Below are 27839 nucleotides of genomic sequence, written 5' to 3' on the forward strand. Positions count from 1 at the left end.
TGTCCATAAAGTTTTTGAAAACAAGTTGAAAATCGATATCATGGATATCGATATTTGTAATTATAATCAATAATTCTAAGCTAATAATTTTAGGGACTATTTTATTCTTGACGCACTTGTTTTCCACTTCCAGTAGCCGCTTTGAGTCTCTGACAAATGTAACTATGTAAAATAATTTTATAATTACCCATTCGTAATGAAATCTTTGAATAATATGATTATATCAAGTTATCAACGAGTATGGTTCAATACCAATATGTAAGAGATATCGATATTACTGAACTTACGATATATCGTTGTATAGATAAGCTATATTGATAGTTGACAACAGGTTACTATACTCTTTGGTTGACAATACGGACAATATTGACATTGACATTTATTTTGTGTCAGAATATTTGGATAATGAAAATGAATATTGATTCAGTGAAAAAAATGAATAGTAAAAGATTTATGAGTTAATATGAACTATGAATATTGTATACTCTCCGTCCGCAAACTTTATATTTTTAGTGTTAAAGGATAGTCAAAAAACATAGTCTAGTCTAGAAGTAATAAAAATGTATCCACGTATTTTAGAACTATACAGTGGTATAGGCGGCATGCACTGTGCATGGAACGGTACTATAACCCTAATTTAATTATTTTTATTTTGGAAATTTTGGAACATTAAAGCTGCGTTCTTAAAAATTAAAAATATATATTACCCAATTGAATAAATTTTGTTTATCGTTTTTACGTTCCAGAATTGGGTTTAGAAGGGGAAATTGTAGCAGCCGTAGACATAAATACAGTTGCGAATGAAGTATATAAGCATAACTTCCCTACGATTATGTTACTCAATAGAAACATTCAGACACTCACGGCCAAGGAAATAGAAAAGCTTAAAGTCAACACAATACTAATGTCTCCACCGTGCCAACCTTTCACAAGAAACGGAAAATATTTAGACAACAACGACCCAAGAACAAATTCATTTATTTACATAATTGAACTCTTATCAGATTTGGAATGTATTGATTATATTCTAATGGAGAATGTTAAAGGTTTTGAGTGTTCTACTGTTCACAATTTGTTTGTAGAAAAACTTAAAGAATGTAAATTTGCATATCAAGAATTTTTACTATGTCCATCGAGTGTTGGTATACCTAACTCTAGGCTTCGCTATTATTGTGTAGCGAGGAGAAGTAACAAAGAGTGGAGTTTTGAACAGAAAAATGAAATTGTAAGAATCATTTCTCCAGCTTTTTCTATATTTTCATGTAGAGCATGATCGGGATAGCTCATGCCAAGTGTTTGCTTTGTCCATCCTATAAAACTGCTCAACATAGTGGTTGATTATCTGACAGTAGGCTTCCTCAATAAAACTTGCTTCAACCAATGGCAGGCTCTTGTATGTTAATCACCAATTTTTATCATACCATTGAAACTATAAAACTTATTACTTTATAATATTGAAATACATTCAATGAACTGGTAACAAATATGTTAATTTATTTTTCAGATGTCATCACTCCCAAACAATTATAGTGAGCCCTTCCAGTTAGAAGAAATAATCGACAAGGATGCTTCAGATGTATACCTATTAAGTGATAAATTATTGAAAAGAGCAAAAATCTTGGACATTTGCTACAAGGATTCAAGAAGATCATGTTGTTTCACAAAAGCATATTCACACTATGTTGAAGGAACTGGGTCAGTTCTCACAAATGCAACTCCGGAATCTCTGAAAGAATGTTTTGAAAGAGCAAACTCACATGAAGTTGGTAGTGAAGAATTTGTTAAAACAGTAAAAGAACTTAAATTAAGATTTTTCACTCCCACTGAAGTATTGGCATTAATGGCATTTCCAAAATATTACAATTTTCCTGAAAATATCACAACAAAACAATGCTATAGATTACTAGGCAACAGTGTTAATGTTAAAGTTATAAGTGAACTATTAAGAATACTCTTCTTATAATAAATAAATGAATTATATTTTCATCAAATAAAAATGCTTTATCATTGAATTTTAATACACTTTTATATAAGCAACAAATTTAAGCATATGTACCTTATGAATAATCACTAATTAAATTATTTACATTTTTGATAGATGCTTATGTAACAAGTTTAAGTTCACATACCATTCATGTCCACAATGCCCATATAGACAACAATATTTGTAAGGCACTCGACCAAAAAAAAAAAAATTAGTCAAACAGCTTACAAGCCTCAAGGCTTTTTAAGACAGTATATAAAGTATTGCAATCTTGAAAGATCGAGGTAAATTAACATTTCATACAATGAAGAATGAGTTCAGTTCCACATAGTTAATTTTATAGAAAAGTTCTAGTATGAATACTCTGGAAGTAAATGTTTTGCAATACATTGACTAGACATCTATTTTATACGCGATTAATTGGTAGTGCTGTGTATATAATGCAACAGTCATGTCAGACACGAGTTACAACTCATTAAAGGCCTATAAATATGCCTAGAAATATGAATCCTACTTTAATTCTTTGAATTTTCTAGAATTATGTCACCTATATAGAACCATTGCTAAGCACTTGTCGAGCTCTTCTTTTAGCTCTATAGTTCAAAACTCTCATTCTTAACATTACTGCTATTGAAGACATGGCTCCTGCCACAAAGGACCAAATTGTGAACTTCCAGTATGCCCTTTCATCCAAATAGGCCACTCTGTCACAGCTGAAAATAAAAAGGCAGAGAATTTTTAAACATCACAACATAATTTATTTCAAGAATTCTACGAAGAACTATATCTGATTCTGTAATAATTCATGTATTTTTTTACCTACAATAGGCACCAGTCTCTCATAACATAAGGTTTAAGATATTCATATGTTGTAATCATGCAATTATACGTAAGACCTTTTTGTGAGAGAAATAAACTATTTTCATTTCATTTCAATACAAAAAAAAAGAATAATTCTTTTTACCTTCTTGTTACTGTTTCACCATTTTCACATTTTAGTATCTCCTTAAAACTTGTGTGTATACAAACTCCAATGCTCTTGCTTTTTATTTCAAAGTCTGTAAATTCAAAGTAACACAATTTAACAAACATTTAATGAAAGATTTCACACCTTTTCATATTATGATGGCAGCATGGTAATGATGTATTGGATGGATTTGTAGTATTTCTTATTATATTTACTTATTTATTTATATACATTACAATGTGGTTTAGTGTAGTCAGGCTGACACACTTAGATAAAGTGTTTAAAAAGTTGTGTTGTGTGTGAAAAGTATCCATGATAAATCTTACAGTATTACACTGTACAAGTACATATAATATTAGTTATTACAATGTCAGCAGCTTATATGGAACATCAAAATAGCAAAAGGAGAATTACACAGAATGAGGAAAATACAACAGAATAAATGGCATTATTTCATGACATTAAACCGTTCTTACCTGAACATGGATGGCATTCACTAATCACCTTATACGGCTGATCTTTCCAGCAAGTTGAATTGTTTTCTGTTGGAAATGTTTTGTTCCTCATTCTATGGTTACCAGAGAGGGTTTCAGCCAGTTGCGATTCTAGTATTAAAATCACAATGGTGAGCCTGAAATCAGAAGTCACTGTTGTATTAGTAGTAATAAAATATTGTAATGGTTGGTTTAATGTAGTGAATACACGAATAATACAGGAAAATGTAAATACAGTTTCGAATAGTAACTAACAGCTGGTAGTTCATTGATAAACTTTTCTATAGCAAATATGTATAATTATATGGCGTAAATATCATACCATATATGAGGATGGGAATATTATCATTACTGTATGATATTATAACATTTTCTTAAGACTTTTATGATGCAATCACCAATCACACATTATACTACTGTGTAACTTTACAATGCATTAAAAGAACTAAAAAAGAATAAATTTGAGCTGCTGCTGAAATATTGTATATTTACACAATGTTATTATTATTTAAATAATCAGGTTACATATAAAATAGTTTGAAATATCCTGTTTTACTTACACCCCTAAAGACACAGTTCCTAAGAGCATACATCGTTTCGAACATGTCTCAATCATATTCGTTGATCTTCAATCAAATATCGTTTTCGTTGAATATTACAATTGCTTTTGCCTTTCACTTTACTTAATTACTAACAGCATTGATAAAAGTTATGAAAAATGAAATCACAACTTAGAACAATATTAATTATTAATCACAATTACAAAGAAAAAAACACAAAACATGTCAAATGTCAAATCTTGACAGACCTAAGATTCAGGGTTGCGATGCCCGTTTGCTTTATTCGCCAAAATTTAAAGCCAAATTCCCTAAATTCGGGAAGAAAAAATTCCAAATTCGCCACATAAAAAAATTAATGAAAAAGAAAAGATTCCAGCAATTTTTATCATATATCTATGTTAATTCAAGCTTACAAAACCGTCTAAAATTCAAGCGTGTGATAAAGCGTATCACTCGTAAGCAATTTGTTTGATGTGCCTTCTGCTTTTCGACGTAATAAACATTTATCAGTTAATTTATACTCATAATACAGTTAATATATACTTATATAGGGGTTCGTGGTTCAAATCCCACGTACATCTTTTCGGAGTTGTGTGCGTATTACAAAGAAATTAATTACCACTTGCTTTAACGGTGAATAAAAATATCGCAAGGAAACTTGCATATCTGAGAGATTTATAAAAAAATCCCAAACCAATGTGAAGTCTACCAATACGTTTTTGGCCAGTGCGGTAGATTATGGCATGGCCTGATCCTTTTCATTGTGAGAGAAGACCCATGCCCAGCAATGGGACAGTAATGGGTTGATGACGATGTACTTATTTGATTTTCAAATCACGAAACGATTCGCTTTTATTAGTATATATTTCCTCTAAATCGTCCAAGAATAAACGTGAGTCATTTCCGAATAGTTTTAAGACTAAGTCGAGCTTTGATCATCTTATCAGTAAAATCGAGTGTTTATTATTACTTATTAACAATTAAATGTTAACATGTTAAATTCCCCCGATATTCCATGCAGAAACCAATCCCCACACTACTTCCCACTTGAGTTGAATTTCCCCGCAAATCGGGAAAGTCGTCACGAATCGGCAACCCAGCTAAGATAAACCTAAGTCACATAGAAGAATTAGCGATGGGCGATTGTTCTAAAAAAAACAATCGAATAAATCGACAATCGACGGAATCAACAATCGATTGTCGATTTATTCGTAGTAACAAAAAAACAATCGAATAACAATCGACGTTCGAATAACAATCGACGTACGAATAACAATCGACGTTCGAATAACAATCGACGTACGAATAACAATCGACGTACGAATAACAATCGACGTACGAATAACAATCGACGTACGAATAACAATCGACGTACGAATAACAATCGACGTACGAATAACAATCGACCTACGAATAACAATCGACGTACGAATAAAAATCGACCTTGGAATAACAATCGACGACCGAATACAAATTATACTGCGCGGCCACATACGTGTGCTCAAGACAATGTGCAGGTGCGTCGTGTTGCAAAGCTTTCGTCACTTGCCACTGGTTGGAAAATGTAAAGTATTGTATTACATTTTAGTCAATTGTACTATATATTGTTGAGAAATAATTATACCATAAATCATTTTGTATCAAATACTATGGAGTATCATCGATAATCCAGATGTCGTAGTCATCCCCTAAGTTCGTTTCATAACAACGTTTTCAAAAAGAGGTCATCTGAAAAATAGAATATACGTCTTCATGGCGCATATTATAGAAAAATATGATCAGAAAATATAAAATATGTAATATAAATATGTTTAGCGTATATTATAGATAAAAGTTATCACAAAAATTATGTACTCATAGTTACATTAAAATTAATCGGTGAAATACTATATCTTTGAAGAAAGATAATGTTAACAACGCGAGTAGGGTGTGAGAGTGTGCGGCCACGTGGCGCAGTGAGCAGTGCGAGACGCAAGGTGTGGACGCACCATTAAATAACGGAATGCAACGAAGCAGCGGAAGGGTGTACAACGCACGTGCGCTTCCCCCACCAAGTATATAAGACTGACTCAGATTTCTTAAACACAGAAATTAGGGGCTCCTCGCTGTTAGTAGCTTTTTGTATACTAAATAATTGACCAACAACCAAATAGCTTCGATAGTTCTATTTTTACGTAACAATCGCGTATCGCTTTACTGCGCTGTTACTAGTTTTGCGTGTACTAAACAATCGACCAACAATCGAACAATCGACGAACAATCGAACAATCGACGAACAATCGAACAATCGACGAACAATCGAACTATCGAACAATCGAACAATCGACGAACAATCGAACAATCGACCAACAATCGAACAATTTCGATTGTTCGATAGTTATTCGAATACAATCGAAGAATTTCGATAGTTATTCGAATACAATCGAACACAATAACAATCGAATAATTCGATTGTTTTTACTAACAATCGCGCATCGCTAAGAAGAATCACAGACTACTTAAAAAAAACTATTGTATCAAACAAGTAAAGAAAAAGACTTATATATATAGACGGTTGCCCGCCTACATCAGGATTGGCCATAGCGTCTCACGTGGGTGTTTGGGCGATTAAAATTATTTGCAAGCAAGATCACAAAACCAAAAGTTAATTTTATTCCAATAAAGTTATGCACGTTAAATTAGCAAGATCAGTTCCCAATTATTGAAAATATCACACATCACACACATACACACACACACACACACAAACAATTGTATTAGAAAACAAAGATAATTGAAAAATTAAGCGAAACAATAGCGATTCGTCTAAGACGTGGTGCGCCCCTTCTTCCCGCCTTTTTTTTATACTCCTCTAAAAAAATAGTGGCGGCGCTCCATCGACAAGACGCTCCGCTAGACTGCCAGCTGACAATCTTGTTTCGTCACAGCTTAATAGATGGCGCTAGGGATGCGCCGTCATATAATATATTAATGTACATATATATTTTGTAAATGAACATACTGGAGAGATAGTTTAATTAAATTTTATTGATGTTAATATTGGAAAATTATTCAGTCCTTTTTACGTTTTATTTAATTCCCAATGGATGGATTACAAACAATCTTAGAAAATATTAAGAGATATATAGTAATTTCGGGTCTCAGTTTTAATAATAAGTTTTTGTTTAACTTAAAATTATTTACAATGGGTACTCTGCCTTATAATATGTAAGTCATACTAATACTAAACTAAATGAAGAAGGTAGGCAGACTGTACCATAGCGCATAGACAGTCCATAAACAAAATTAAAAAAATTGCAAACTGAAGCGCCATGTTAGCTGAACTGAAAACGTAAACGGAAAAGAAAGCGGTATTTTTTTTAAGTGTGTGAAAAGTGCAGCAGTGAATAATTGCGTTTCTTATAAGAGTTATGTGAGTTAGTTACTAACTTCTTGTTGTTATACAACTCCATAGTCACTAACTATTTATCGTCATGGCTTTGTCAAACGAAGTCTCCAGATCTTTTCCACTGTACGTGACCCATGTGGATGGAGAGGGTCACTTTCTGAAGATATGTGGGCAGCCAGACAACCAGTCTTCGATGATGGTGGAGAGCCTGTTTAAGACGGCCAGCGAGAACCTGGAAAAGGGCATAGGCGCAGTGCCACCGGCAGCTATTCGCGAAGGCATTATTTGTGCCGCAAAATACAAGGATGGAAAATATTACAGGGCGAAAATTATAAACACTACTAGTCTGGCAACAGGCCTTGTCGGCGTACAGTTCATCGACTACGGTAACAAAGATATAATCTCATTGAGTACCATACGTTTCCTCGACGGTTACGACCCAATGTTTTTGCAACTGCGCGGCCAAGCCGCCGACTACTATTTGTCTCGGATAATGCACCCGTCCGGCCGGTGGGAGGAGGCGCTCGTGTTGAAGCTACAGAGCCTGCTCTGTTACGCGGAGTATCCTGCGACGATCGAAGCGCACACTCGTACATTGCCTATTATATCTATCCAGTTTAAAGGCAACGATTTATCGTCACATTTGGTTGCAAACAGATTTGGTATAGCCCTGCCTACGACAAAGCAGGAAGTATTGCTTTTGCAATTAACTAGCGAAAACCAACAGGGGCCCAACTGGTCCCCGAGCTTTCTCACAGAGGCACCCACCTTTACAGAACATGTGCCATTTTTAATTAACCAGAACTTCCCGAATCCTGCTTCAGCAATGCGGTTAAATCAGAATGTAGCACTGCCGTACAATGGAAGTTCCATGACTGCCCCATCGAGTGTGAGTCAGAGGCTAGTAGTAAACAACAACAAGACGTCAAGGAATATTGTGAACCTCAGGGCCCCTGTACGCCAGCCCCAGCAAGCTGCAACAAATGCTTCAGCAGGTGCCACAAGCCCTCCATCCACCCCACCAACAAATAAACCTGCATCACCGAAAAAGTCCATCACCTACAAGAGCAGGCTCCTAGAGGTGAATTCTCAACATAAGGTGTTTGTTTCATTTGCTGAAGAAGGGCCTGAATTATTTGCAGTACAGTTAGTAGCCGATGCAAAAAAATTCCAAGACATGATGGACGAAATCAATAGAAGACCACACAGAAGTCTTACAGAGCCACCTATGATTGGCACAGTGTGCTTGGGCAGAATGTCCGGTGACCGCATAATTTGCCGGGCTATCGTAATGAACCTGTCCGGATCTCAGTGCAAGCTATTCTTTGTAGATTTTGGTGATACAGAAATGGTGTCATATTATGATATTTTTGATATACCTGAGGAGTTTGTGAAGCCAAATGTGTTTGCTATGAGATTTTGTTTGTCCGGTGTGAAGAAATTGGAGAAGGGGCCTTACTTAAATGAGTCTTTTAAGCAACTTGTCAATGGTAAAGTGTTGACTTTAAGAGTGGTGGCACCAGAGGGTCCCCCATTAATACAGTACGGTGAATTATTTATGGACAACAAAAATGTTTTGGAAATGCTGATGGCAAATATGAAGGACAAGCTACAGTTTAAGTGGATAGAGATGTTACCGCTAGGAAGCAGGCACTCTGTCTTAGTGTCGTATGTGGACAGTTGCATAAAATTTTACGTACAGCTGTCGGATAAAATAGATGATTTGAATGCAGTCATGAAAGCTGTGAAAGTGCACTGTGAGAATAGTTCCTGTCCCGGAGCTTTACCAGTTGGCTCTGTATGCTGTGCACGGTTTCCTGATGATGATAAATGGTACAGAGCGAGGGTCAGACAAGTGACTGGCAGTAAGGTTGTTGTAGCGTACGTAGACTATGGGAATGAACAAGAAGTAGAAGCGTCGGACTTGAGAACAATCACTCCTGATTTGATCAGACTACCAGCTCAGGCCATGAAATGTGCCCTGAAGGTAAGAAAAATGCATTATAACATAATATGTAAAAATCCTTGCATTAATTTAATATCACATAAATAATTAAAAAAACTATCTATGGTCCAATTTTAAAGAGAATTTAAGTTATATACTTTTTGCAATTTTAGGACATTGTTTTAATATTTCTAATAATGAGATGCGTACATGTAGTCATTTTCAAAATGAATTTTGTGCTCAAACTCTTTAACTGTAGTGTTAATTCGCAGATACCAAATCATTGTATTGCCTTCATTACCTCGCTTCATTGAACACTGTTAAGTGGTTCAAATTAGACTTTCAAGACTTGATCTAAATATACATACATAAATACATACACATTTTTCAATTAAAAGTGGTTGTTTATGCTTTACATTATCATTCATTACTTCATTTAGTTTTTTTTTATTATATAGGAGTAGCAGACAATCATGCAATCCACCTGATGTTAAGTGGCTACTGCCGCCCATGAACATCTGTAATCAAACCCAGATTGGATTAGATATTTCTATGCGAGGCCAGCCACAGTTGCGTCGATACCCAGCTGAGACTAAGCTCGAATGCCTCAGAAAAATATGTATTCTTTATAATAAGAAAACAGTAGCTCTTAACACCGCTGTTATTATGTATAAATAGATGTGGCGGTGTTGTTGCCGCATTTGAACCTCCTTCAAACCCTATGTATTTGTGTGTTAATTTTTAATTTTTTGTATGCCATGGTAGGATTAATAGCTTGTTATTATACAATATTGGTGTATTCTATCAGGGTTTCGAAAACAAGCCAGTAGAAACAAAGACTTCGAACCAGCTGGAAATGATTGCTTTAGAGAAGACTCTGATGGCTCATGTCGTGGGCATACTATCCAACGACACCATGCTGGTGACACTGGTGGACGACACTGTTAACCCTCCGCTGGACGTGGCTCGCCGTATGAACCAACTGTCGCAACCGAGAAGTAATGTTGAGGTGAGAGCAACCTATCATATTTTTAGCGTTATTATATGAGTTCTTTGTTATACGAGTTATACTTAACCATGCGTCTTACACTTTCACATTATTTATGTGTAAGTGTAAGGTGTAGTCATACATTGTCACACAAAAACGACAGGAATCTATTAATAATTAGCTAATGCTATGATGTGATTTCTATTGTGTACAGTCGTCGTCAATCATTAGTGCCGTACAGCTGAGCATGGGTCTTAGAATGAGAAGGCTTTAACACATAGTCCTCCTAGCTGACCATGTGTAGCTTGGTAGATTTCACACATTTTTGATTTTTTTTTATAGAACCCTCGGGTGTTCTCAATATGTACATCACAACTGAAAATCAGTCAATATACCTGGGTTTAGAACCTCGGACACCTTGAGCTTAGCACTAATGATAACTGCTATGCGCATATTATATATTATGATACACGCAGCAACTTTTTTCTTGTTTATAATAATGTAAATTGAAACCTTAAGCTTTTGTTGAAATTTTACTTTATTATTATCCAAATCTCGACTCGCGGCTGTGTAGGATGCTGACGTGAAAAAATTCACTCTCACTTTACTTTCACACTTGCTCGACAAAACGACTGCCTGTAAAATCTTGCGTTTTTCGAAAGCTCCAAAAGGTAATCGTGACACAACCCAATTTTTGGTTAATATTTAAAAAATGCTACTATCTTCGAAGCTCATATGCTTATTTACATCATACCAACACTTGAAATACATGTATTTACAATAGGCAGTACAAAAATTATATCAAGTAGAATCGAAACAGTAATAATGTATCAATTGCATGCATTCTCGTGACCTGGTTTATTAATAAAGATGATAACGTTCTTGAGTTTATAATTGTTTCATAAACAATTATTGTTACACATAACTAGATCCTTAAAATTCGCGCCGGAAACCTCGTGCGGTTTTGTAAGGCGATCATAATTAATTTAAAGGTTAAGTGTCGCTTTCTACTACACTAACTTTGCTACAATATATCTTGTCCTGAAATATGAAGGTATATTAAGTTGTTACAATGCGAATTATTTTTGTTCAGGCGGCGCGCGAAAATCAGACAGTCTGATTCGAAATAACTTTTGTAATTCAAAGGCGCGTACTTTGATGTTAGGTACATACTTAAGCCAGTTTAATTAACATTGTCGAATAATGAATTGAGATATAGCTTGATCTTTCAATAACAAGGCGTCGTCTATCGTCGTCAAGAGGTCTATTTCACTGGCCAGTTATTTATCTGCTGCTTTTTAATCCCTTTACAACTTTCACTTAAACGTTTTAAAGTAAACATTAACGTTTTCGTAAAGATGTTTAAATGAGTTAACAATTAGTTACATATTTTATCGTCGTTATGTTGGTTAGTCATGTAACCACGGATTGGAACACTAACCTGAATCTAGCCTACCTTCGCAGCTAATGCTGTTTAACCCCATTACAAACAGTGTTTTCTCGCTAACTGCGCTTTTGCTGCAATTCATGAGACAGGTTTTCACGAGTCTATCTTGTGTGGATATTGGATACAATTTTACAATTATATGATGTATCATCCGCATCATATACAGATGACATCAGATAACATCGTGTCATGTTTATTTGTTTAGAACTGTAGATAATTGAGTATAAATATACATGAATGCACGTTAGTGTCGTATACAATATGTTTAATATTCCGGTAAGCTCTGAAAATTAATAAGATTTCTTTTTCTTGATTATTTTTCTTTAGTATACGCATGGTTTACTGATTGCTTACTCGTCATAGGTAGCGTAAATATTTACTCAGAAATCACAGAAAAAATTGAGAAGACAAATTACCCAACGCCACTCACTATCTTCAGATGAAAGTTACGTGAAATGAAAGTTATTTTCAAGATTAACGCATACAGACAAACTTGCCATTGTAAACTAGCATCCAATTTCTTATGCTCTACGTCTCCCGAAGTAGTAGATTTTGATGAGGATTGCAGCCGTATATTCTAGTTACGGTATATCTGTACTGATTGCAAGTTTTTTTTGGGTAGAAATCCAACCTTCTACTACCAAATGATACATTTATAGGTTCTTTCCTCCCATACTGTACATTGTCGCTCTAAATATTTCACGTATTATATTACTTGTACCTCAGACCAAGGTAACAACACCAGTACGCAAGGACCCGCCCGAGAGCTTCAGTTCCCCCGAAGGCAGCGTCCCGGATGACAGCAAAAAGAAGAATTTCCGTCGCGAGAAGAGTTTCAAGGACGATCGCCGTTCACCCAGGGACGCCAATGAAGACTTTGGCCAGCGTGGAAGCAGTTTCCGTGGCAGGTAATACATGTACAACGAGACAGATTAAAAAAAAAAAATACACACATACATGTCGAATTGATAACTTTTTTATTTTTGAAGTCAGTAAAAATACATAAAATTTGGTGTCCGAGCGAGCTCCAGAACAAAATGTATGTAAACGCTCGGAAACGTAACATATAAAAAATTCAATTCAATTCACTACTTTTAAAGATTTGCGATTATAAATATGTATAGACAAGGGGATTTTTATGTAGTGTGTTAATAAGATTTCTAATTTTCAAGATGTACAGTATATACGAATTTTAATAACTATGCCTCATGCGTGTCTCGTGAGAGTTATAATGAGTGTCAGATTGTTAGGTATCTAATTGATTTAGCATTCAACTGGTGATAATCATAACACTGTATATTAAGTGGGAAATATTTTACTTTATAATGGTCAGCAAATGTGCGTAAATGCTGTTCTTGTTGAGATTATTTTCGTAGACAGATAGTGCATATCTATGTAGTGAATTGTAGTGTATATGATTAGCTTTACACTTTCATCTTTATTGCATTAGTCATTCATCGTTCACATTTGAATTTAAAATGTTATCGATGGTTTCTATGAGTGTAGGCTAATCCAAATCTTGTAAATATAAGGAAACATTATGATGATTGATGATGCATTATAAAAAGACAGTTATTTACCCGAAATACATCGCTAAATTAGCGATTTCATCATAGCGAGTCATTTTGAGTATTAGCGACGCTAATACTCAAAATGCTGGAATATTAGGTCTTATTATAGACCACGATGAAGCATTCATTTATAAGGGAGCTATTTGAAACACCTTGATGGTGAATGTAGTGGTAGATGAACTGCAGTGTACACTTTAAATCAGATAGACTGCAGGCTACTTGCAACAAAAAAATGTAATCTCGGTTTAGCTGGAGACGTGGCTAAAAAATAAACTACATTACGTGCCATAACTTTTTTATGGAAATGCAGCAAAAAAGATAATAGTATTGTGAGTCATGTTCTCAACGTTCATCTCGGTTCCTTGAACTTACGGCTTCAGTCGAAGCGAGATACTAACAAGATGTATAGGTAATTTGTTTAGACGGTCATTAATCATTCGTTAAGTAGGCTCAGCCCGCGGGCTCATTCGCGAATGAGGTATCCGTGAATTAATTGCAACCTAACTTAGCGAATGGGATAAGAAGCGTCGAAATCCGTTCAGTTTTTATCGTGATTGGCTTAGATAACTAAACGTGACATGTGCTTAGGTCTATTGCGACGGTTTGGTTAGAATAGATTTGCAATTTGGTGAAGTGCATGTGATTGTGTTGACAGAGATCACAAGGAGAACTTCGACAGGTCTGGCCCGGGACGCCACAGCGAGAAGTTTGGTGGAAAGCCCGCGGAAAGAGGAGAAAGGTTAGTAATAACTTAGCGTACCGAACATAACAATGATTGTCTAATTGCTCTCCGGCGCATCAGTGTGTTAGAATGAGAGAGATGTATAAGCGATGATATCATTGGGTTGAACGTCACCTCATTACAGGGTTTGAACCCACACTACAACAATACTACAAAACAAAATACAACAATAAACGTAATATGTTATTTTATGTAAATTGGTCGTCGTTTTTGGGCATCATCTGATGTCATGTTTTAGACCCTCTTCAAAATGCGTAATATAACTTGCACATGCACTTTTAAAGTACTCACATCTGATTTTTCAGTCATGGACATTTGAAATTTATGATCATATACCTACGGTGTAGGAAAAAGGGCTCGAAGGTTTTTTTATATATTGTAGGCATAGCAAAGGAACATGCAATACAACTGTTGGCAAATGACAACCGTCAACTGTTTGTAATCAACCCTAGATAAGATCATAGTACTGCCCGAGGTCTAAGATTGTCGCTTCGTATGTAACTTAGCCATCATCCACACCCTGCCGCCGAAACCCAAGAACAGTTTCACGGTAGAAATAGTTGCGGCTGTTGTACCTCCCTAGTTGAACCTATCTGCTGTCTGTACCTGCTGGTTATACCTTTTCTATCGTGTGATACCAGACGTGGCAAGCCCTGGGAGGCGCAAGCGCATGCGGCCCCGGCGGCGGCGCCGCTGTCGGCCGCCGACGACGAGTGGGAGGAGCCCGCGCCCGCGCTGCCCGCCGCCCCGGCCCGCCCGCCCCGCGACAACAGGGACAGCAGGGAACACCGGGACAACAGGGAGATGCATCGGTATGTAGCTGTTGTTGGTGTTGCACAGTTTCACTATAAACGGACTTTTTTCGTACCATGAAAATTAAAGCATAGTTCGGAACATGTTATTAATTATTGAAATTAGAAATGAAATGAAATGTGTTGGTGATGCGTGTGTTTTTTATTTTTAATGAATAAATTATTATTGTATTGTATTATATTATTTTCTAATTAAAAAAAAATCGACAGGTTACATATATTTTCAAAATTTAAATGATGCTGTTCTTTCATGTGTAATCTTCTATTTTATTTTTACCGCCATGTTGTACAATTAGTCTCCAATGTAACAAAGATATTATCATCAAAGTAGGTGCTAATTTACTATTTATAATAGATTTTACAGCTGAATGGATTGTAGTTATGTTAAACGTACCTAATTTGCGGACCGTATCAACGATTTAATTAGAAAATAGCAGGGTATTTACTTACATATTTTCCTAAAAGAATATTAATGAGGGAAAATTTGTTATTTTTCTTAAAACACGGTTTTCAATTTTTGGTAATTAATAATGTTAAATTAAAATTTGGTAAGTACATATTTTAAATTGGCTTAAAAGTTAAAAAAAGTTCTATAGTTACACAATAATAGCTGCCTAAATTTAAATTCGAAGTTTTAAATATGTATATGTTAAGAGCTATGAATTCAATCTTAGTAATATGTACATTGTACGGGTCATCTATATGACATTTATATCTCTAAGGGATCTAAAAAAATAGGATAAAAAACTGAGTGATAGTTATCTACAATAGAACGATTATAAGTTCACGTTTGTCTAGTCATAGAGGGTATACAAATTACAGAGTGTATAAAATGATTCGACAGAAGAAAACCTAGGTCTGAACAGCACGAGAAGAACCCTCAGCAGCGGGCGGCGTGGAAGAAGGAGACGTGCGGCGTGGGCAAGCGGATCAAGCAGGCCGCCGAGGCCGCCTCGCTCGACGCGCAGAGCCACAAGCCCTCCGTGCAGGACCGCCTCAAACGGTACCGTACACAGTGCCGGCGTGACGCTTCTCCACACTACCTTCTGCGGTGTGCTACGCTCGCTTTGGTTTTCATCGGATTTTTGAAGAAGTTGGTTGTGTCTGCCGCATCATTGTTGCACTCATTTCCGTCGTAGGCCTTTTGTCCAACGTCCTCCGTCACCGAGCCGATACCGATAATTAATGACGGCGCTGAAGTATCATACATACATTTACTATAGCCAATTGTCCACCGCACGTCCGTCACCCGAGCATCGTCATCCCGGCCGCTGATATTTCGAGTAGATCGGCGTGATCGTTAGATCGGCACCGAGATTTTGACGGGCCGATGTGCCGGCAATATAAAACACGTTTGAACTTGTCCATACGCTGCCGTCACACGCGTAACAGCTGGAACCAACTAAACCGGCGATATCGGTCGCGGTGGACTAACTACCGCCGTCACGTCATTAAAATCGGCCCGAAATAATCTCGTTCTCTGTATCGGCTCGGTGACGGTGAGGGCGGACAAACGGCCTTAGGCGTTGTAGGCGTACATGAATCTAACATGCATATATTCTGGTTTTAATTGGATTTTTTTGAAGTGTGATTGTGTTGCATCATCGCTGCACCATTTCCGTCTTAGGCGTTGTAGGTGTACATACACGTATCTAACATGCATATATTCTTCCTATGTGTACTTCAGTTGTGATTGGTTTGGCTTTGTAAGTACCTGAAAATTCGCCCATATCGAAGAATCAGTTTTGGGAGTGTTGTTATAGACAAAAATGAACAAAAAAATTTGAAGAATATTTTTTTTTTATGTTTTGTAAAAATAACGTAATTATTATATTAAATATTGGAAATAAGATATTTTGAAATAAAACTATTTATTACTAAATAAAATGTATATTTAAAAGTTAAGAAATATTCAAAATATCTGAAACTAGCTCAAATGCAATGTGATTCTACTCTGGCACGTACATATCATTCACTTTTCTATAATTATCTATTGTTATTGTATTACAATCGCTAATAGCGATCAACTATATTATTATCAAAGATATCACGTAGTGGAGAAAGTTCAATAATTTCTATACTATTGTTAGTTACGAAGCGCCTTTTATATAACAGTGTCGGCCGATGATAGATTTTCTTATACAATCCCGGTTCAAAGTACCTAACGCTGTAATGTTAGATTTATAGTTTACAAAAAAAATATAGAAAGCAAATATTACATTCAGACTTTAAGAGCCAAGACTATTTGAATTGGTAGAAAGAAAATTTAATAATAGTTCAATTATATTATTATTAGATTAGGTCGATAATCATCGCACCAAAATTTATTTGTAATAAAAATGCATAATTATTGAAAGTAACAGGCGCATAATTGTAGATTAATGGATCGAAACATTTTTATTAATGTGTTATCTCGTGTCTGAAATGTTCATGTTCTCACGACTGAATCAAGATAATGAAATCTCTTCGATCACGTTTGTAACACAAATAACTACTGCGCGGAGGTGTATTGTTAAGAAAATGAGTGTGACTAGATGAATAGACGAACAATAAATTATGCATCGTTTAGACACGATCAATGCGAATAGAAACAAAGAGCTGCGTACCAATTAGCATTCAATAGCGTATAGACCAGGGGTAGCCAACTCCTCGAGAATGATAAATTCCGCGATAAGTCTACACCAATATTTATCTATCCTTCCAATATTTTACTTACCAAAGAGCGATCTAACAATTTATTCATAAGCCACTAGCCAGTCGATCGTGGGAAGGGAAATAAATTCGGCGACCTTTGGCAATTGCCAAAGATACGAATTCCAAAAAGTATTTGAGCCTAAATACATATTTTTTGCCGATCCAGGTGCCTAGAGAGCGGGCATCAAAATAAATTTATATTAGATCGCACAGAGGCTAATCAGTCGATAGTAGATGTCGTGTTCAATGAGGTTGGCAACTCCTGGTATAGATATTAGTTGAGTGAGTTGCACCAGTTTCCCCGCACCATTTGCTTGGCGTCACGCTTCGCCGCGCGGCACATTCGTACAGACAGTTCGTGTTGCGCATGTTGCAGGCTTGCGATACAATCTGTCTATGCCTGTAGTTGCCGGATTGTATAACGCTTGTGGTGGTTATTGACAGTACAATACAAAAACTCTTAATTTTACACTAAACTCTAAAAGTAACAAATACAAGATTAAAAACATAGTCTACACTTGGTGGCTTTATCACTAGAATACCTATCTTTTCCAGGCAACCATAGCTATTGCAAGATAGAAATATTAAATAACAGATATACGGTAGGGGTGTACAACGTTCATTACTTAAAAGTTCTAATTATAACAATTTTAATGAGTACTTTTTAATAGCGGTACTTTGTTTCAAGTTCCACCACCATAAATGAACAATAAGTAAATTCATGTCTAATATTTCTATTAACCTGAGTATGTAACACCACTACAGGCATTAATAAATTCACTTGCATTTTAGGAAATATCAGAAAAGACAGATGATTGCAAAGCTTGCAACATGTACAAAGGAATGTTTCATTTTCTGTTTGTATTTTCAGCTCTATATTTGTACACTTTCACTTCAATAATGCATTTTGTAGATGCCTGGTTTGGTTTGTCAAATGTTTGTGCCGTTTTCTTTATTAATGTTACTATGTTTGTTATTTTATCATTATTTAACATTGTTTTAAGTTAACATAATGTTATTGTTTTATGATTCTGTTAATGTTTTGTACTTTTAATTTTATCTCTTATAATTATGTTTTTTTTAGAAATGCTGAAACTCGCCTGTCTTTATTCTTTTAACAAAAATGTAACAATTGTATGCTTAAAATTAATTATGCTAATTTTCTAAAGCTAGCAAGCATTTTCATTGTATAGCACAATCTTTCAGCTCCTTATGTAGCATTTAATTTTACAGCACTTTTCGCCTTTTACACGATATAATTGACTACTAATATTGTAATTGAATCAATATAAATTAAATTAACTAACATTTATTTGGTTCCAGAGAGAACAAGCATAATCAAGATGGTTGGGAAGAAACGCATACGGAGGATCGCGGCAACAGAAACTTTAGGGACAACCGACCGGAGAGACGGGACAACCGCGGGGACAGGCGGGACAACTGGGGCGATAAGAAGGAGAACTGGAACCAGAAGAGGGAGTTCAGGGATAACAGGGCTGAGAGAGGGGGACACAGGAGCAACTTCACGCCAAGAGAACGCGCTGAACGAGCCGAACGGTCTTTCGGTTCGGAGACTGATAGGAGATCGGACAAAAGCCATCGCTCCCAGGACAGCGGCAGAGAGCGAGCGGGCCGCGCTCCTCCATACAAAACTCGCAGCAAATTCACACAGGTCCAATACAAGGAGTTGCCAAACCCCGTGCCTTTGGACTCACATTTCATCGAGCCAAGCGTCGAGATCGGCGCACAACACGAGGTCTCCGTTACCTGGATAATCTCTCCGGACAGCTTCTACACCCAAATACTGTCGCTCCAACCCAAGTTCCTTGACATGATGCACAGTATTCCCGAACTGTACAAGGGCGTCAAGTCGTTCACCGGCGCCGTGGCGGTCGGCAACTCCGTGCTCGCGCGGTACCCGGCCGACGGCGTCCTGTACCGAGCGACCATAGTCTCCGTCCAACCGTTCTCCAAATTCATCGTTCGTTACGTAGATTTCGGGAATAAGCAGCTCGTGGACGCAAAGGACCTTTGGCAACTGGACAAACAGCTTATGGACTTGCCTAAAATGGCGGTCCACTGCTCGTTGGTGGGTGTGTCGCCGAAGGACGGTGAATGGAAGGCCGATCCGGAGATAGATCTGTGTTTCAACGCGCCGCGGTACCAGTGCGTGTTCCAGGAGTGCGTGGAGGAGACGTACAAGGTGTCGCTGTGGAACAACGGCGCGAGCGTCGCCGACATGCTCGTTGAGAAGCAACTGGCCGCCCTGTCTGAACATCAGTCGTCTGTTACATTGAAAGGTGCGTATCATGTTAGGCAATGAAAAATAAATTTTCAAAAGATAAACTACAAAAAGTATTTCCACCGATTGTGGTTCGACTCCGTTGGCACCACCCCACACTTATTTCTGCCTCATAACATCACTGTTGAGCTTTGCTGTGTTCTGGTTTGAAGGGTGTGGAGGGGACATAAGGGAGACATACTTTCATACCGAGGCATTCCAACTTAGTTCTCTTAGTAATCTTAGTTAGGTAGGAATATCTAATCCTATCCGGGATTAAATACAGATGTCCACGGGTGGCAGTAGCCACTTACCATCAGGTGGACTGCATGTTCGTCTGCTACCCCCATATTATAAAAAAATACTACCTATGATCACATGATAGTGTTTCTTTTATTTTTTTATTTCCTTACCCAGATGAGTCAACGTAAGTTGATCACAAATGAGTTGCTGTACTTATTTATGGCTGAGTTACAAAGTGTTAAATTTCATCCTACAATGTACCACGGAATGGTACCACCAATGGAAGTTTATCTTATAAACATCCTTTAGTTAAGACTTATACTTTATAAACTAGCTATAATCAAACATATCAGTTTGCATTAGAATTAAATTACATTCTGTGGCCCTTTGTTCATTGATAGGATAAATTTGTCTATATTGTAGCAAACACTGTTGCAGACGAGGCGATAGACCTGACGATAATCGTGGGCCAGCAGATCCTATGTCGCGTGACGCACGTGGAATCCTTCGAGAAGTTCTATGTGCAGCTCGATCTCGACAAGGCGGACCTAGTGGAGAGCGCCATAGCCAACATCGATTCTGCTATGGTAAGGAATTTGTTTAGGAACTTCCGAGAATAATATGTTTATTCAGACTTCATAAAGGAATATTACATGTTATTGGTTTTAAATACAAACTATGGCGACTATTTGGAATGGAAATTTTGTATAAGTAGGTTTAATTTTAGTTTTGGAACAGATAACGACGGTAAATAATTATAGTGTTTCAATTGGTAAAATTGCGGCATTTAATTCCATTATCTGTATTGACAGCCGCAAAAATGGGATAGAATTTCTAAATTCAAATACATGGCATTTGTGTTGTCAACTTTATTTATAATTTAATTGAGAAATATACAAAGCTGCCATTTTGAACTACAGTATTTGGGCCTTACCCATTACGCATGTTTGCTCCCGCACGCACGCGTGTCACTGGCATCCTATCGTATCAAACAAACATGCACATGCATCACGAAGGAACTACATCGAGTTAATTTGAGTATAAGAATGAGCGCGCGTACAGTGAAGGTGGTAGAACCCTTTGTGGTTCGACTCCGGCGACACCACCGCCACATCTATTTCTACCTAATAACAGCAGTGTTAGGCGCTGCTGTGTTCCAGTTTGAAGGGTGTGGTAAGGGAGACAGACTTTACCGAGGCGTTCCAGCTTAGTCCTCAGGGGTACCAGCGCATCTGTGGCCGACCTTAGGTGGGAATATCTAATCTTATCTGGGGTTGATTACAGATGTTCATGGGCGGCAGCAGCCACTTACCATCAGGTGGACTGTATGCTCGTCTGCTACTCCTATATTATAAAAAAAAAAAATGTAAAAACGCGTGACTGGAAAAGCTTTTCACTATTCAGGAGCAGTCGGGGTAAAGTCTTTTTTTCGTTAAAGCAATTTCCGGGGCACCCACCCATGGCTCTCTAAACCTTCCGGTTTTACGAATCGAAACAACGGGAGAACACGCCGAATTTCCGGGCCAGTCGGTGTAACCAGTTGTATGTCCGCAGCTGACGCCGCTGGCGGCGGACAGCCTGGCGGAGGGCATCCACTGCACGCTGCGGCGCGGCGGCCGCGTGCACCGCGCCATACTCGAGCACGTTGGAGACGATGGAGACATCCGCGCCGTGCTGCCCGACTACGGGAACACCGTTACCGCCACCTTGGCTGATGTATGTTGTTAAAAGTAATTCTTTTCCGCGATTTTCCTAATAAAAAATACTTGTTTAATATGTTTATAGTGCTTTTATATGCATTTCATTAGTAGTTATTTTAGTTGCTGTCCAGTTTATGAAATTTATTCATTTTGATATTTAAAACATAAAAGATTAGGATATAATATTACTATGTTTCCAGATACCTAATATGTATTCAGTAATATGATCTTCAATTTTAATAGAATTTTCTTTGTAGAACGGATGTCTCTGTTTCTACCAATTAACAGAGCTTAAGACATATGTAGACAAACACATATATCAGGCATCTTAACATAGTCCTTAAATTAAAACAACGCATTTGTTATTGTTATGTGACAGTTATACCATTGCAATAGAACCACAAAGAATATACGTTTTTGTTATACGTAAATAAACGATTTTATGTACATAATTTAATTGCAGCTGATGATTCTGCCGACGGAACTAAGCGTATACTACTACCAGGCGTTGGAATGCTGCTTGAACAATTACACCAGCGAATCAAAGACCCTCATGACGCTCGAAGAAATGAAAGAGACGTTGACCAACAAGAAGGTCGTCATATACATCAATGATGTGGAAGATATCAAGTAAGTATAGATTTACAGAATTGGATAGCGTTCACTTTTCATATACAAATTATTTGACCACTGATTGATACAGAAAGGGAGAAATTGTTTTAGTCATGTCACTTGTTTATAATTGACTAGATTAGATAATGTAGCCTATTGCGTAATAGTCAATTTTTTTTATTCAATTTCTAAGCGTTTGATCACAGACAAATTATTCTGTATATGTGTAGGTATACATAAATCAAATTTTGTGTATTTTTTTTTATCTACTTGTCAATTTCGCTAATAAAATGTCAACATTTTGTATATGTTTTTAGTTACTTTTGCATTATAATTTACAATATTGATTAAAACTAACACTCTTTATAAATAATTAATCTCTTAAAGATAGAAATTTGACGATTTATCTTAAGCAAATATCGCAAAATTTCGATCTTTCGTAGATTAAATACGGGATATACTGATTATCTGTAACGAGCGTGTTAAAGTACACGTGAATAAACAACGCAAACGTTTCCAGACTGGTGTCGACGCTATACGACGCGGTGTCGGGCGAGAAACTCGGCCTGTTCTCGCCGGACGAGGGCGCGTACGGCGCGGTGTCGCCGCTGTGCGCGCGCGCCGTGTTCAACTACAACTTCGGGCTCGCCTACGTCACGCACGCGGAGCACCTCAACGAGTTCTACCTGCAGCGCTCCGCGGACGGCGCTCGCATCGCACAGCTGCTGGATGACCTGTACAAGCACTATGAGGAAGGTGGGTTTCAATCGTCCTGTCCCTGTAGATCCGGGACTAGAATAGGGCTATGGTGCTGCCTGTTGTAAGAGGCGACTAAAAGGGGGTTTCCGGGGTTGCGGGCGGCAAAAGTGGGAGCTCGAACCATCCAATAAGCGACCCCTCATGCTCTAACTTATCTTGTCCATTTATGTATCTACCGGACATTTACATTTACTATGCTGGTATTATCTATTTGCGGAAACATTTAAATAGCTGTCATTTACTTACTCCTTTGTATATACATTACTCCTAGCTAGAACTTTTCCTTCAATAAATAAAATAAACACTACTGTCCCACTGCTGGCACGGATCACCTCTCAGAATGAGAAGGATAGAGCCATAATCCACCGAGGTGGCCAAGTGCGTATTGGTAGACTTCACATGCCTTTGAGAACTTTTTATTTTTGGATTAATTGAAATCATAGATGAAAATGCGCTCGGCAATTGGCTTTTGTCCTATTGATATGTGTCATTCAGCCGTTTTTCACGCTGACTGACGTTAAAGATAGGAAAATGTTATAGAAATACTCATGTCAATAGTTGCATTTGAAAACCTGACAATTACCTTTTTCAAAGTATTAATATTTTTGTTTTCTCTTTCAAAAGGTAAACCTGAAGATTTGACTACCTTCGAAGAAGATGGAATGTGCGTAGCGAAGTCCTCTGACGGCAACTGGTATCGCGGATCGATAGTGAAAGTACAAGATTCCGAAGTGAAAGTACAATTCACAGATTACGGTAACTCTGAAACTCTGCCCAAGGAATCTCTCAAGAAACTCGACCCTAAATTCTATGAACCATGCTCTCTGGCGCTCGTCGCGAGCTTAGGGCTCGTTGCGTTACAAGAGGAAGCCGTCACTAAACTAACTGAATGGGTCAACGAGAAAGATGTGCAAGTTACTCTAGCGTTCGGTAACGACGGCTGGTTGGCCAGTCTACATTTGGATGGTGTTGATTTGTCCATGAAATTGGTGAATGAGAAATTAGCGACACCTCAAATACAATCCAACGAAGAAGTTGTCGAAACGACAGAGGAAGTCGCCGCGGCTGAACCGGTGTCGTTACCAGATGGATGCACACAAGTATACATCAGCCACATCGATACGCCCGGACACTTCTGGTTGCAAATGATCGACAAGGTGGACAAGATCGAAGAAATACAAGCCGAACTGCAAGCGAACGCCGATTCCTACGCGGATATCGAGAATCGTGACATGGGAACACTGTGCGTCGCGAAATATCTAGCAGACGATCTATGGTATCGCGCAGAAATACTGGATTCGGACTCCGATATAACTACCGTTCGTTTTGTAGATTACGGTAATACTGACGTTTTAGATAACCAGCCGGGGTTGATCAAAGTTATTCCGGATAATTTAAAAGAAATAGAACGTTTCGCAGTGAAGTCGAGCGTCAACGCAGTTCCAACTGGAACCGGCCAGTGGTCGGAACCGGCTTCCGATTACTTTACGCAGCTCGTCGGCGACCTCTCCGCTCCCGTTGACGCTATGATTGTACTCAAGGATGTCACAACATATGTCGACATTTACGTCAATGGCCAAAATTTGACAGACAAATTAGTCTCTGAAGGACATGCCAGTAGATCTGAGGATAATGATTGCGGAGACTTGCCATCATGTTTTGCTAGTCACGTCAACTCTCCGTCGGAGTTTTGGATACAGTTGGAAACAGCGGCACCGGAGCTGCAAGCCATGGAGGGCGCTATGGTCGACGCTGAAAACTTCCCGCCGCTCAATGAAAAGGAGGAAGGCGTTATTTGTGCGGCCAAGTATCCCGAAGATGGCGCTTGGTACAGAGCACAAGTTATCGTCGACGGCTCTGAAGGAACTGAGGTACTATTCATGGACTATGGAAACGCGTCGATAGCAAACGAGCTACGCAGTCTGCCGGACGAACTGAAACTAAAACCAGCGCTGTCGAGAAAGTGTGCGCTACAAAAACCCCGCGACATAAAATCGTGGTCGCGTAAATCAGAGATTAAATTCAACGAATTGGCAGCTGAAGGAGCCACTATTTTCAATGTCCAATTTATCGCTTCCGGTGATATATCCATTGTTGAATTGTATCTTGAAGGTAAATCAGTTACGGAAGAGCTCGTAGGTCTGTGTGAAGAACAGCCGGTGGCTGAGAGGCCGACTCCGGTCGGTCAGGACCTACACAGCAATGGAAAAGTTTGTTATGTTAACACACTTGAAGAATTTTACGTCCATTTAGAAGATAAAATACCCGATATCGATAAGATCACAGTAAGTTTAGGGAGTGCAGAGGAGTATGAACCTGCCACTGAACTCAAAGTTGGTTCCATATGTGCCGCCTTTTGGTCGGAAGACGAACAGTGGTATAGGGCCCGTATCTTGGAATTTTGTGACGTAGGGTACCATGTTCAGTTCATAGATTATGGAAACAAAGCGAAATGTGAAGATTTCAGGCAATTACCAGAAACCCTCGCATTGATGGAACCCATGGCTAAATGCTGTCAGCTTTCTTCCTTTACAGAAGACCCTACATTACTAGAACTTGCGAAATCTAAACTTAACGATCTGGCATCAGAAGACACCACATTCCAAGTAGAGTTTTTAGATAGTCTTAAAGAACCTTATTTAGTTAAACTATTTTTAAACGATAATGATTTCACTTCAGTAATCAAAAATGACTCAATAACTAAAGTAAGTGAAGTAAGTGAAGTTGTTGATAAAGCAAGTGAACAAACAAAAGTATCACCTGAAAGCAATGATGACCAAGTTAAAGAAATTAACAAAGTTTCAGAGGAATCTAGTTTAGAGAATCAGGGTATTGTTACTACTAAAGAAGACAATAAGGATGGTGATACACAGGTGGAACAAAGTGTTGAAGAGATTGGAGATGTGCCGACAGGTGAATTAGATTCGTCGCAGCATGATTTGGATGAAAGTATTGACAGCGCTCAAACCGTTATAGAAAATAAATCATTTGAAGATAAAATGGAAGATGCCAATGATAGTATTACTGGGGAAACACCCAGTGAAAAAGTATCATCGACACCCGAAAAAGACACGTCATCTGAGACCCTAGAAAACTCTAATGACACTTTAAAAACTCCAGAAAGAGAAGAATCGAAAGATTCTATCAACACGGACACTGGTTATACGAGTGACGGTGATCACGACAAGTGTATGAACAAATCCCTTTCACCAATAAAAACACCTGAAAGCATAACGGAGGTACACGATGACGAACAAAAAACAGTGGCAACTTTAGATTTAGATAAGAAAGAATGCGAGCCTGAAGCTACGACGCATTTAAATAAAACCGAAAACGAGTCTGCCAAATAACATTTTTATGTAACCATTTCTGTATTATATAAAATCTAATTTTTTTCTCACAAAGAAATATGTTACGTATGCATTTGTACTGTGGCCGGTCGACTGTAACTACTTATTATCGTAGTATGCGGAATTTCCTGAGCCCTACCTCAATAAATATACGTTTGAAAACATATTTCACACATTAAAATTTCTGATTAATTTTTTATTACTTTTTGCTAATAATTGTCTTTGTATAGAAATAATATTTATATAGAAACAATAGTTTAAAATACAAAAGTATTTTATATCTCACTTGTAAAGTGTTAAAATATGAAACTATACTTGTCGTTGAAAAAGAATAATATTACTTTATAAAAGTGAAACTAATTACGTTGGCTTACTTGGAAACAAAATATGTCTTCGGCACTAATTTAATCAAAACAACGTACGGCTACATTTAAACGAAGTAAATTGGGAATAATATTCAATTGCTAAATAATATGCTAATTGATAATTGTTAAATTGCAAGCAATAAAATTAAAAGTCGTCCACTTGTATTGATATTATGCTTTGCCATTTGCAATGATTGATGTTTTGGCACGCATTTCCTTTCTTTAATTAACTCAAACAAGTACAACAGAAACAAGTGGAAAAATATAAAAAGGCAGGATTATGGCTTTAACTCACATAATTGTACTTGTTCAAAGGCATATCAAGGCAATTAGTCTCTCTTCTATACATTAGTATTACTATATGTTACGAAAACATATACTTATATTAAAGCTTTTCTTTTATGCGTATATATGTCTTCTACATTACGTTTGGATAAATGTTACGAATGTGTTGTTTTGGTCTTTGTTAATACTCATTTTTATAGTTTATAAGGTTGATTTTTTCATTGTGTTTAATCACTGTGACCCGCTTTGAGCTTTGTAGAGGTATATAAATGTTCCCTTTGTGAATTTTATTACTTATCTTATGTAAGTTTAAAACACGGTATTATGTAATTAACAGGACTTAACTCATACCTAGTGAAGTATTTGGGTCACAATTTTGGGTCCGTTATTACTGAAGATTATATTGATTTGTTATCCACGACATGCTAGTTACGTTTTCCAATTTTGTTTTAATTGTACGAAGAATAAAAATTTGAAACAATATCTTTTTTTTTTGTTACTGAATATTGATAGAAAATACATACTTATTTCAGAATTTAGCTACAACACATACAGATTATTTATAATGTCTGTACAAGATGTCCGAAAACGAAGCGACATATCTACATCTGGACTCGCTGATTCCTCAGGACAAGATCTAGCCTAGGAATTG

The 27839-nt window shown here is 37.3% G+C and overlaps 3 protein-coding genes across 3 annotated transcripts; 2 read left to right on the forward strand and 1 right to left on the reverse strand.

Annotated features, from left to right (window-relative positions):
• Positions 1-449: 449 nt before the first annotated feature.
• Mt2 (tRNA (cytosine(38)-C(5))-methyltransferase) lies at positions 450-2071 on the forward strand. Its single transcript, XM_073091362.1, has 3 exons — positions 450-621; positions 747-1225; positions 1505-2071. Exons 1-3 carry the CDS (start codon positions 561-563, stop codon positions 1961-1963), a joined length of 999 nt encoding a protein of 332 aa, XP_072947463.1. The 5' UTR covers positions 450-560; the 3' UTR covers positions 1964-2071.
• A 50-nt stretch (positions 2072-2121) lies between these two features.
• Positions 2122-4149, reverse strand: JTBR (jumping translocation breakpoint protein JTBR). Its single transcript, XM_073091364.1, has 4 exons — positions 4006-4149; positions 3428-3582; positions 2949-3042; positions 2122-2697 (listed from the first exon to the last, which is right to left on the reverse strand). Exons 1-4 carry the CDS (start codon positions 4059-4061, stop codon positions 2532-2534), a joined length of 471 nt encoding a protein of 156 aa, XP_072947465.1. The 5' UTR covers positions 4062-4149; the 3' UTR covers positions 2122-2531.
• Positions 4150-7288: 3139 nt separating this feature from the next.
• On the forward strand, positions 7289-27670 carry tud (tudor domain containing protein). Its single transcript, XM_073091519.1, has 12 exons — positions 7289-9380; positions 10147-10347; positions 12500-12681; positions 14000-14083; positions 14728-14898; positions 15743-15901; positions 18916-19892; positions 20555-20703; positions 21671-21832; positions 22280-22446; positions 22949-23184; positions 23812-27670. Exons 1-12 carry the CDS (start codon positions 7479-7481, stop codon positions 26535-26537), a joined length of 7116 nt encoding a protein of 2371 aa, XP_072947620.1. The 5' UTR covers positions 7289-7478; the 3' UTR covers positions 26538-27670.
• The last annotated feature ends 169 nt before the right edge of the window (positions 27671-27839 follow it).

The sequence above is a fragment of the Epargyreus clarus genome, unplaced genomic scaffold, assembly GCF_041222505.1.
Source record: "Epargyreus clarus isolate Ecla_fem2 unplaced genomic scaffold, WU_Ecla_fem_2.2 ptg000034l, whole genome shotgun sequence".
Taxonomy (NCBI): Eukaryota; Metazoa; Arthropoda; class Insecta; order Lepidoptera; family Hesperiidae; genus Epargyreus; species Epargyreus clarus.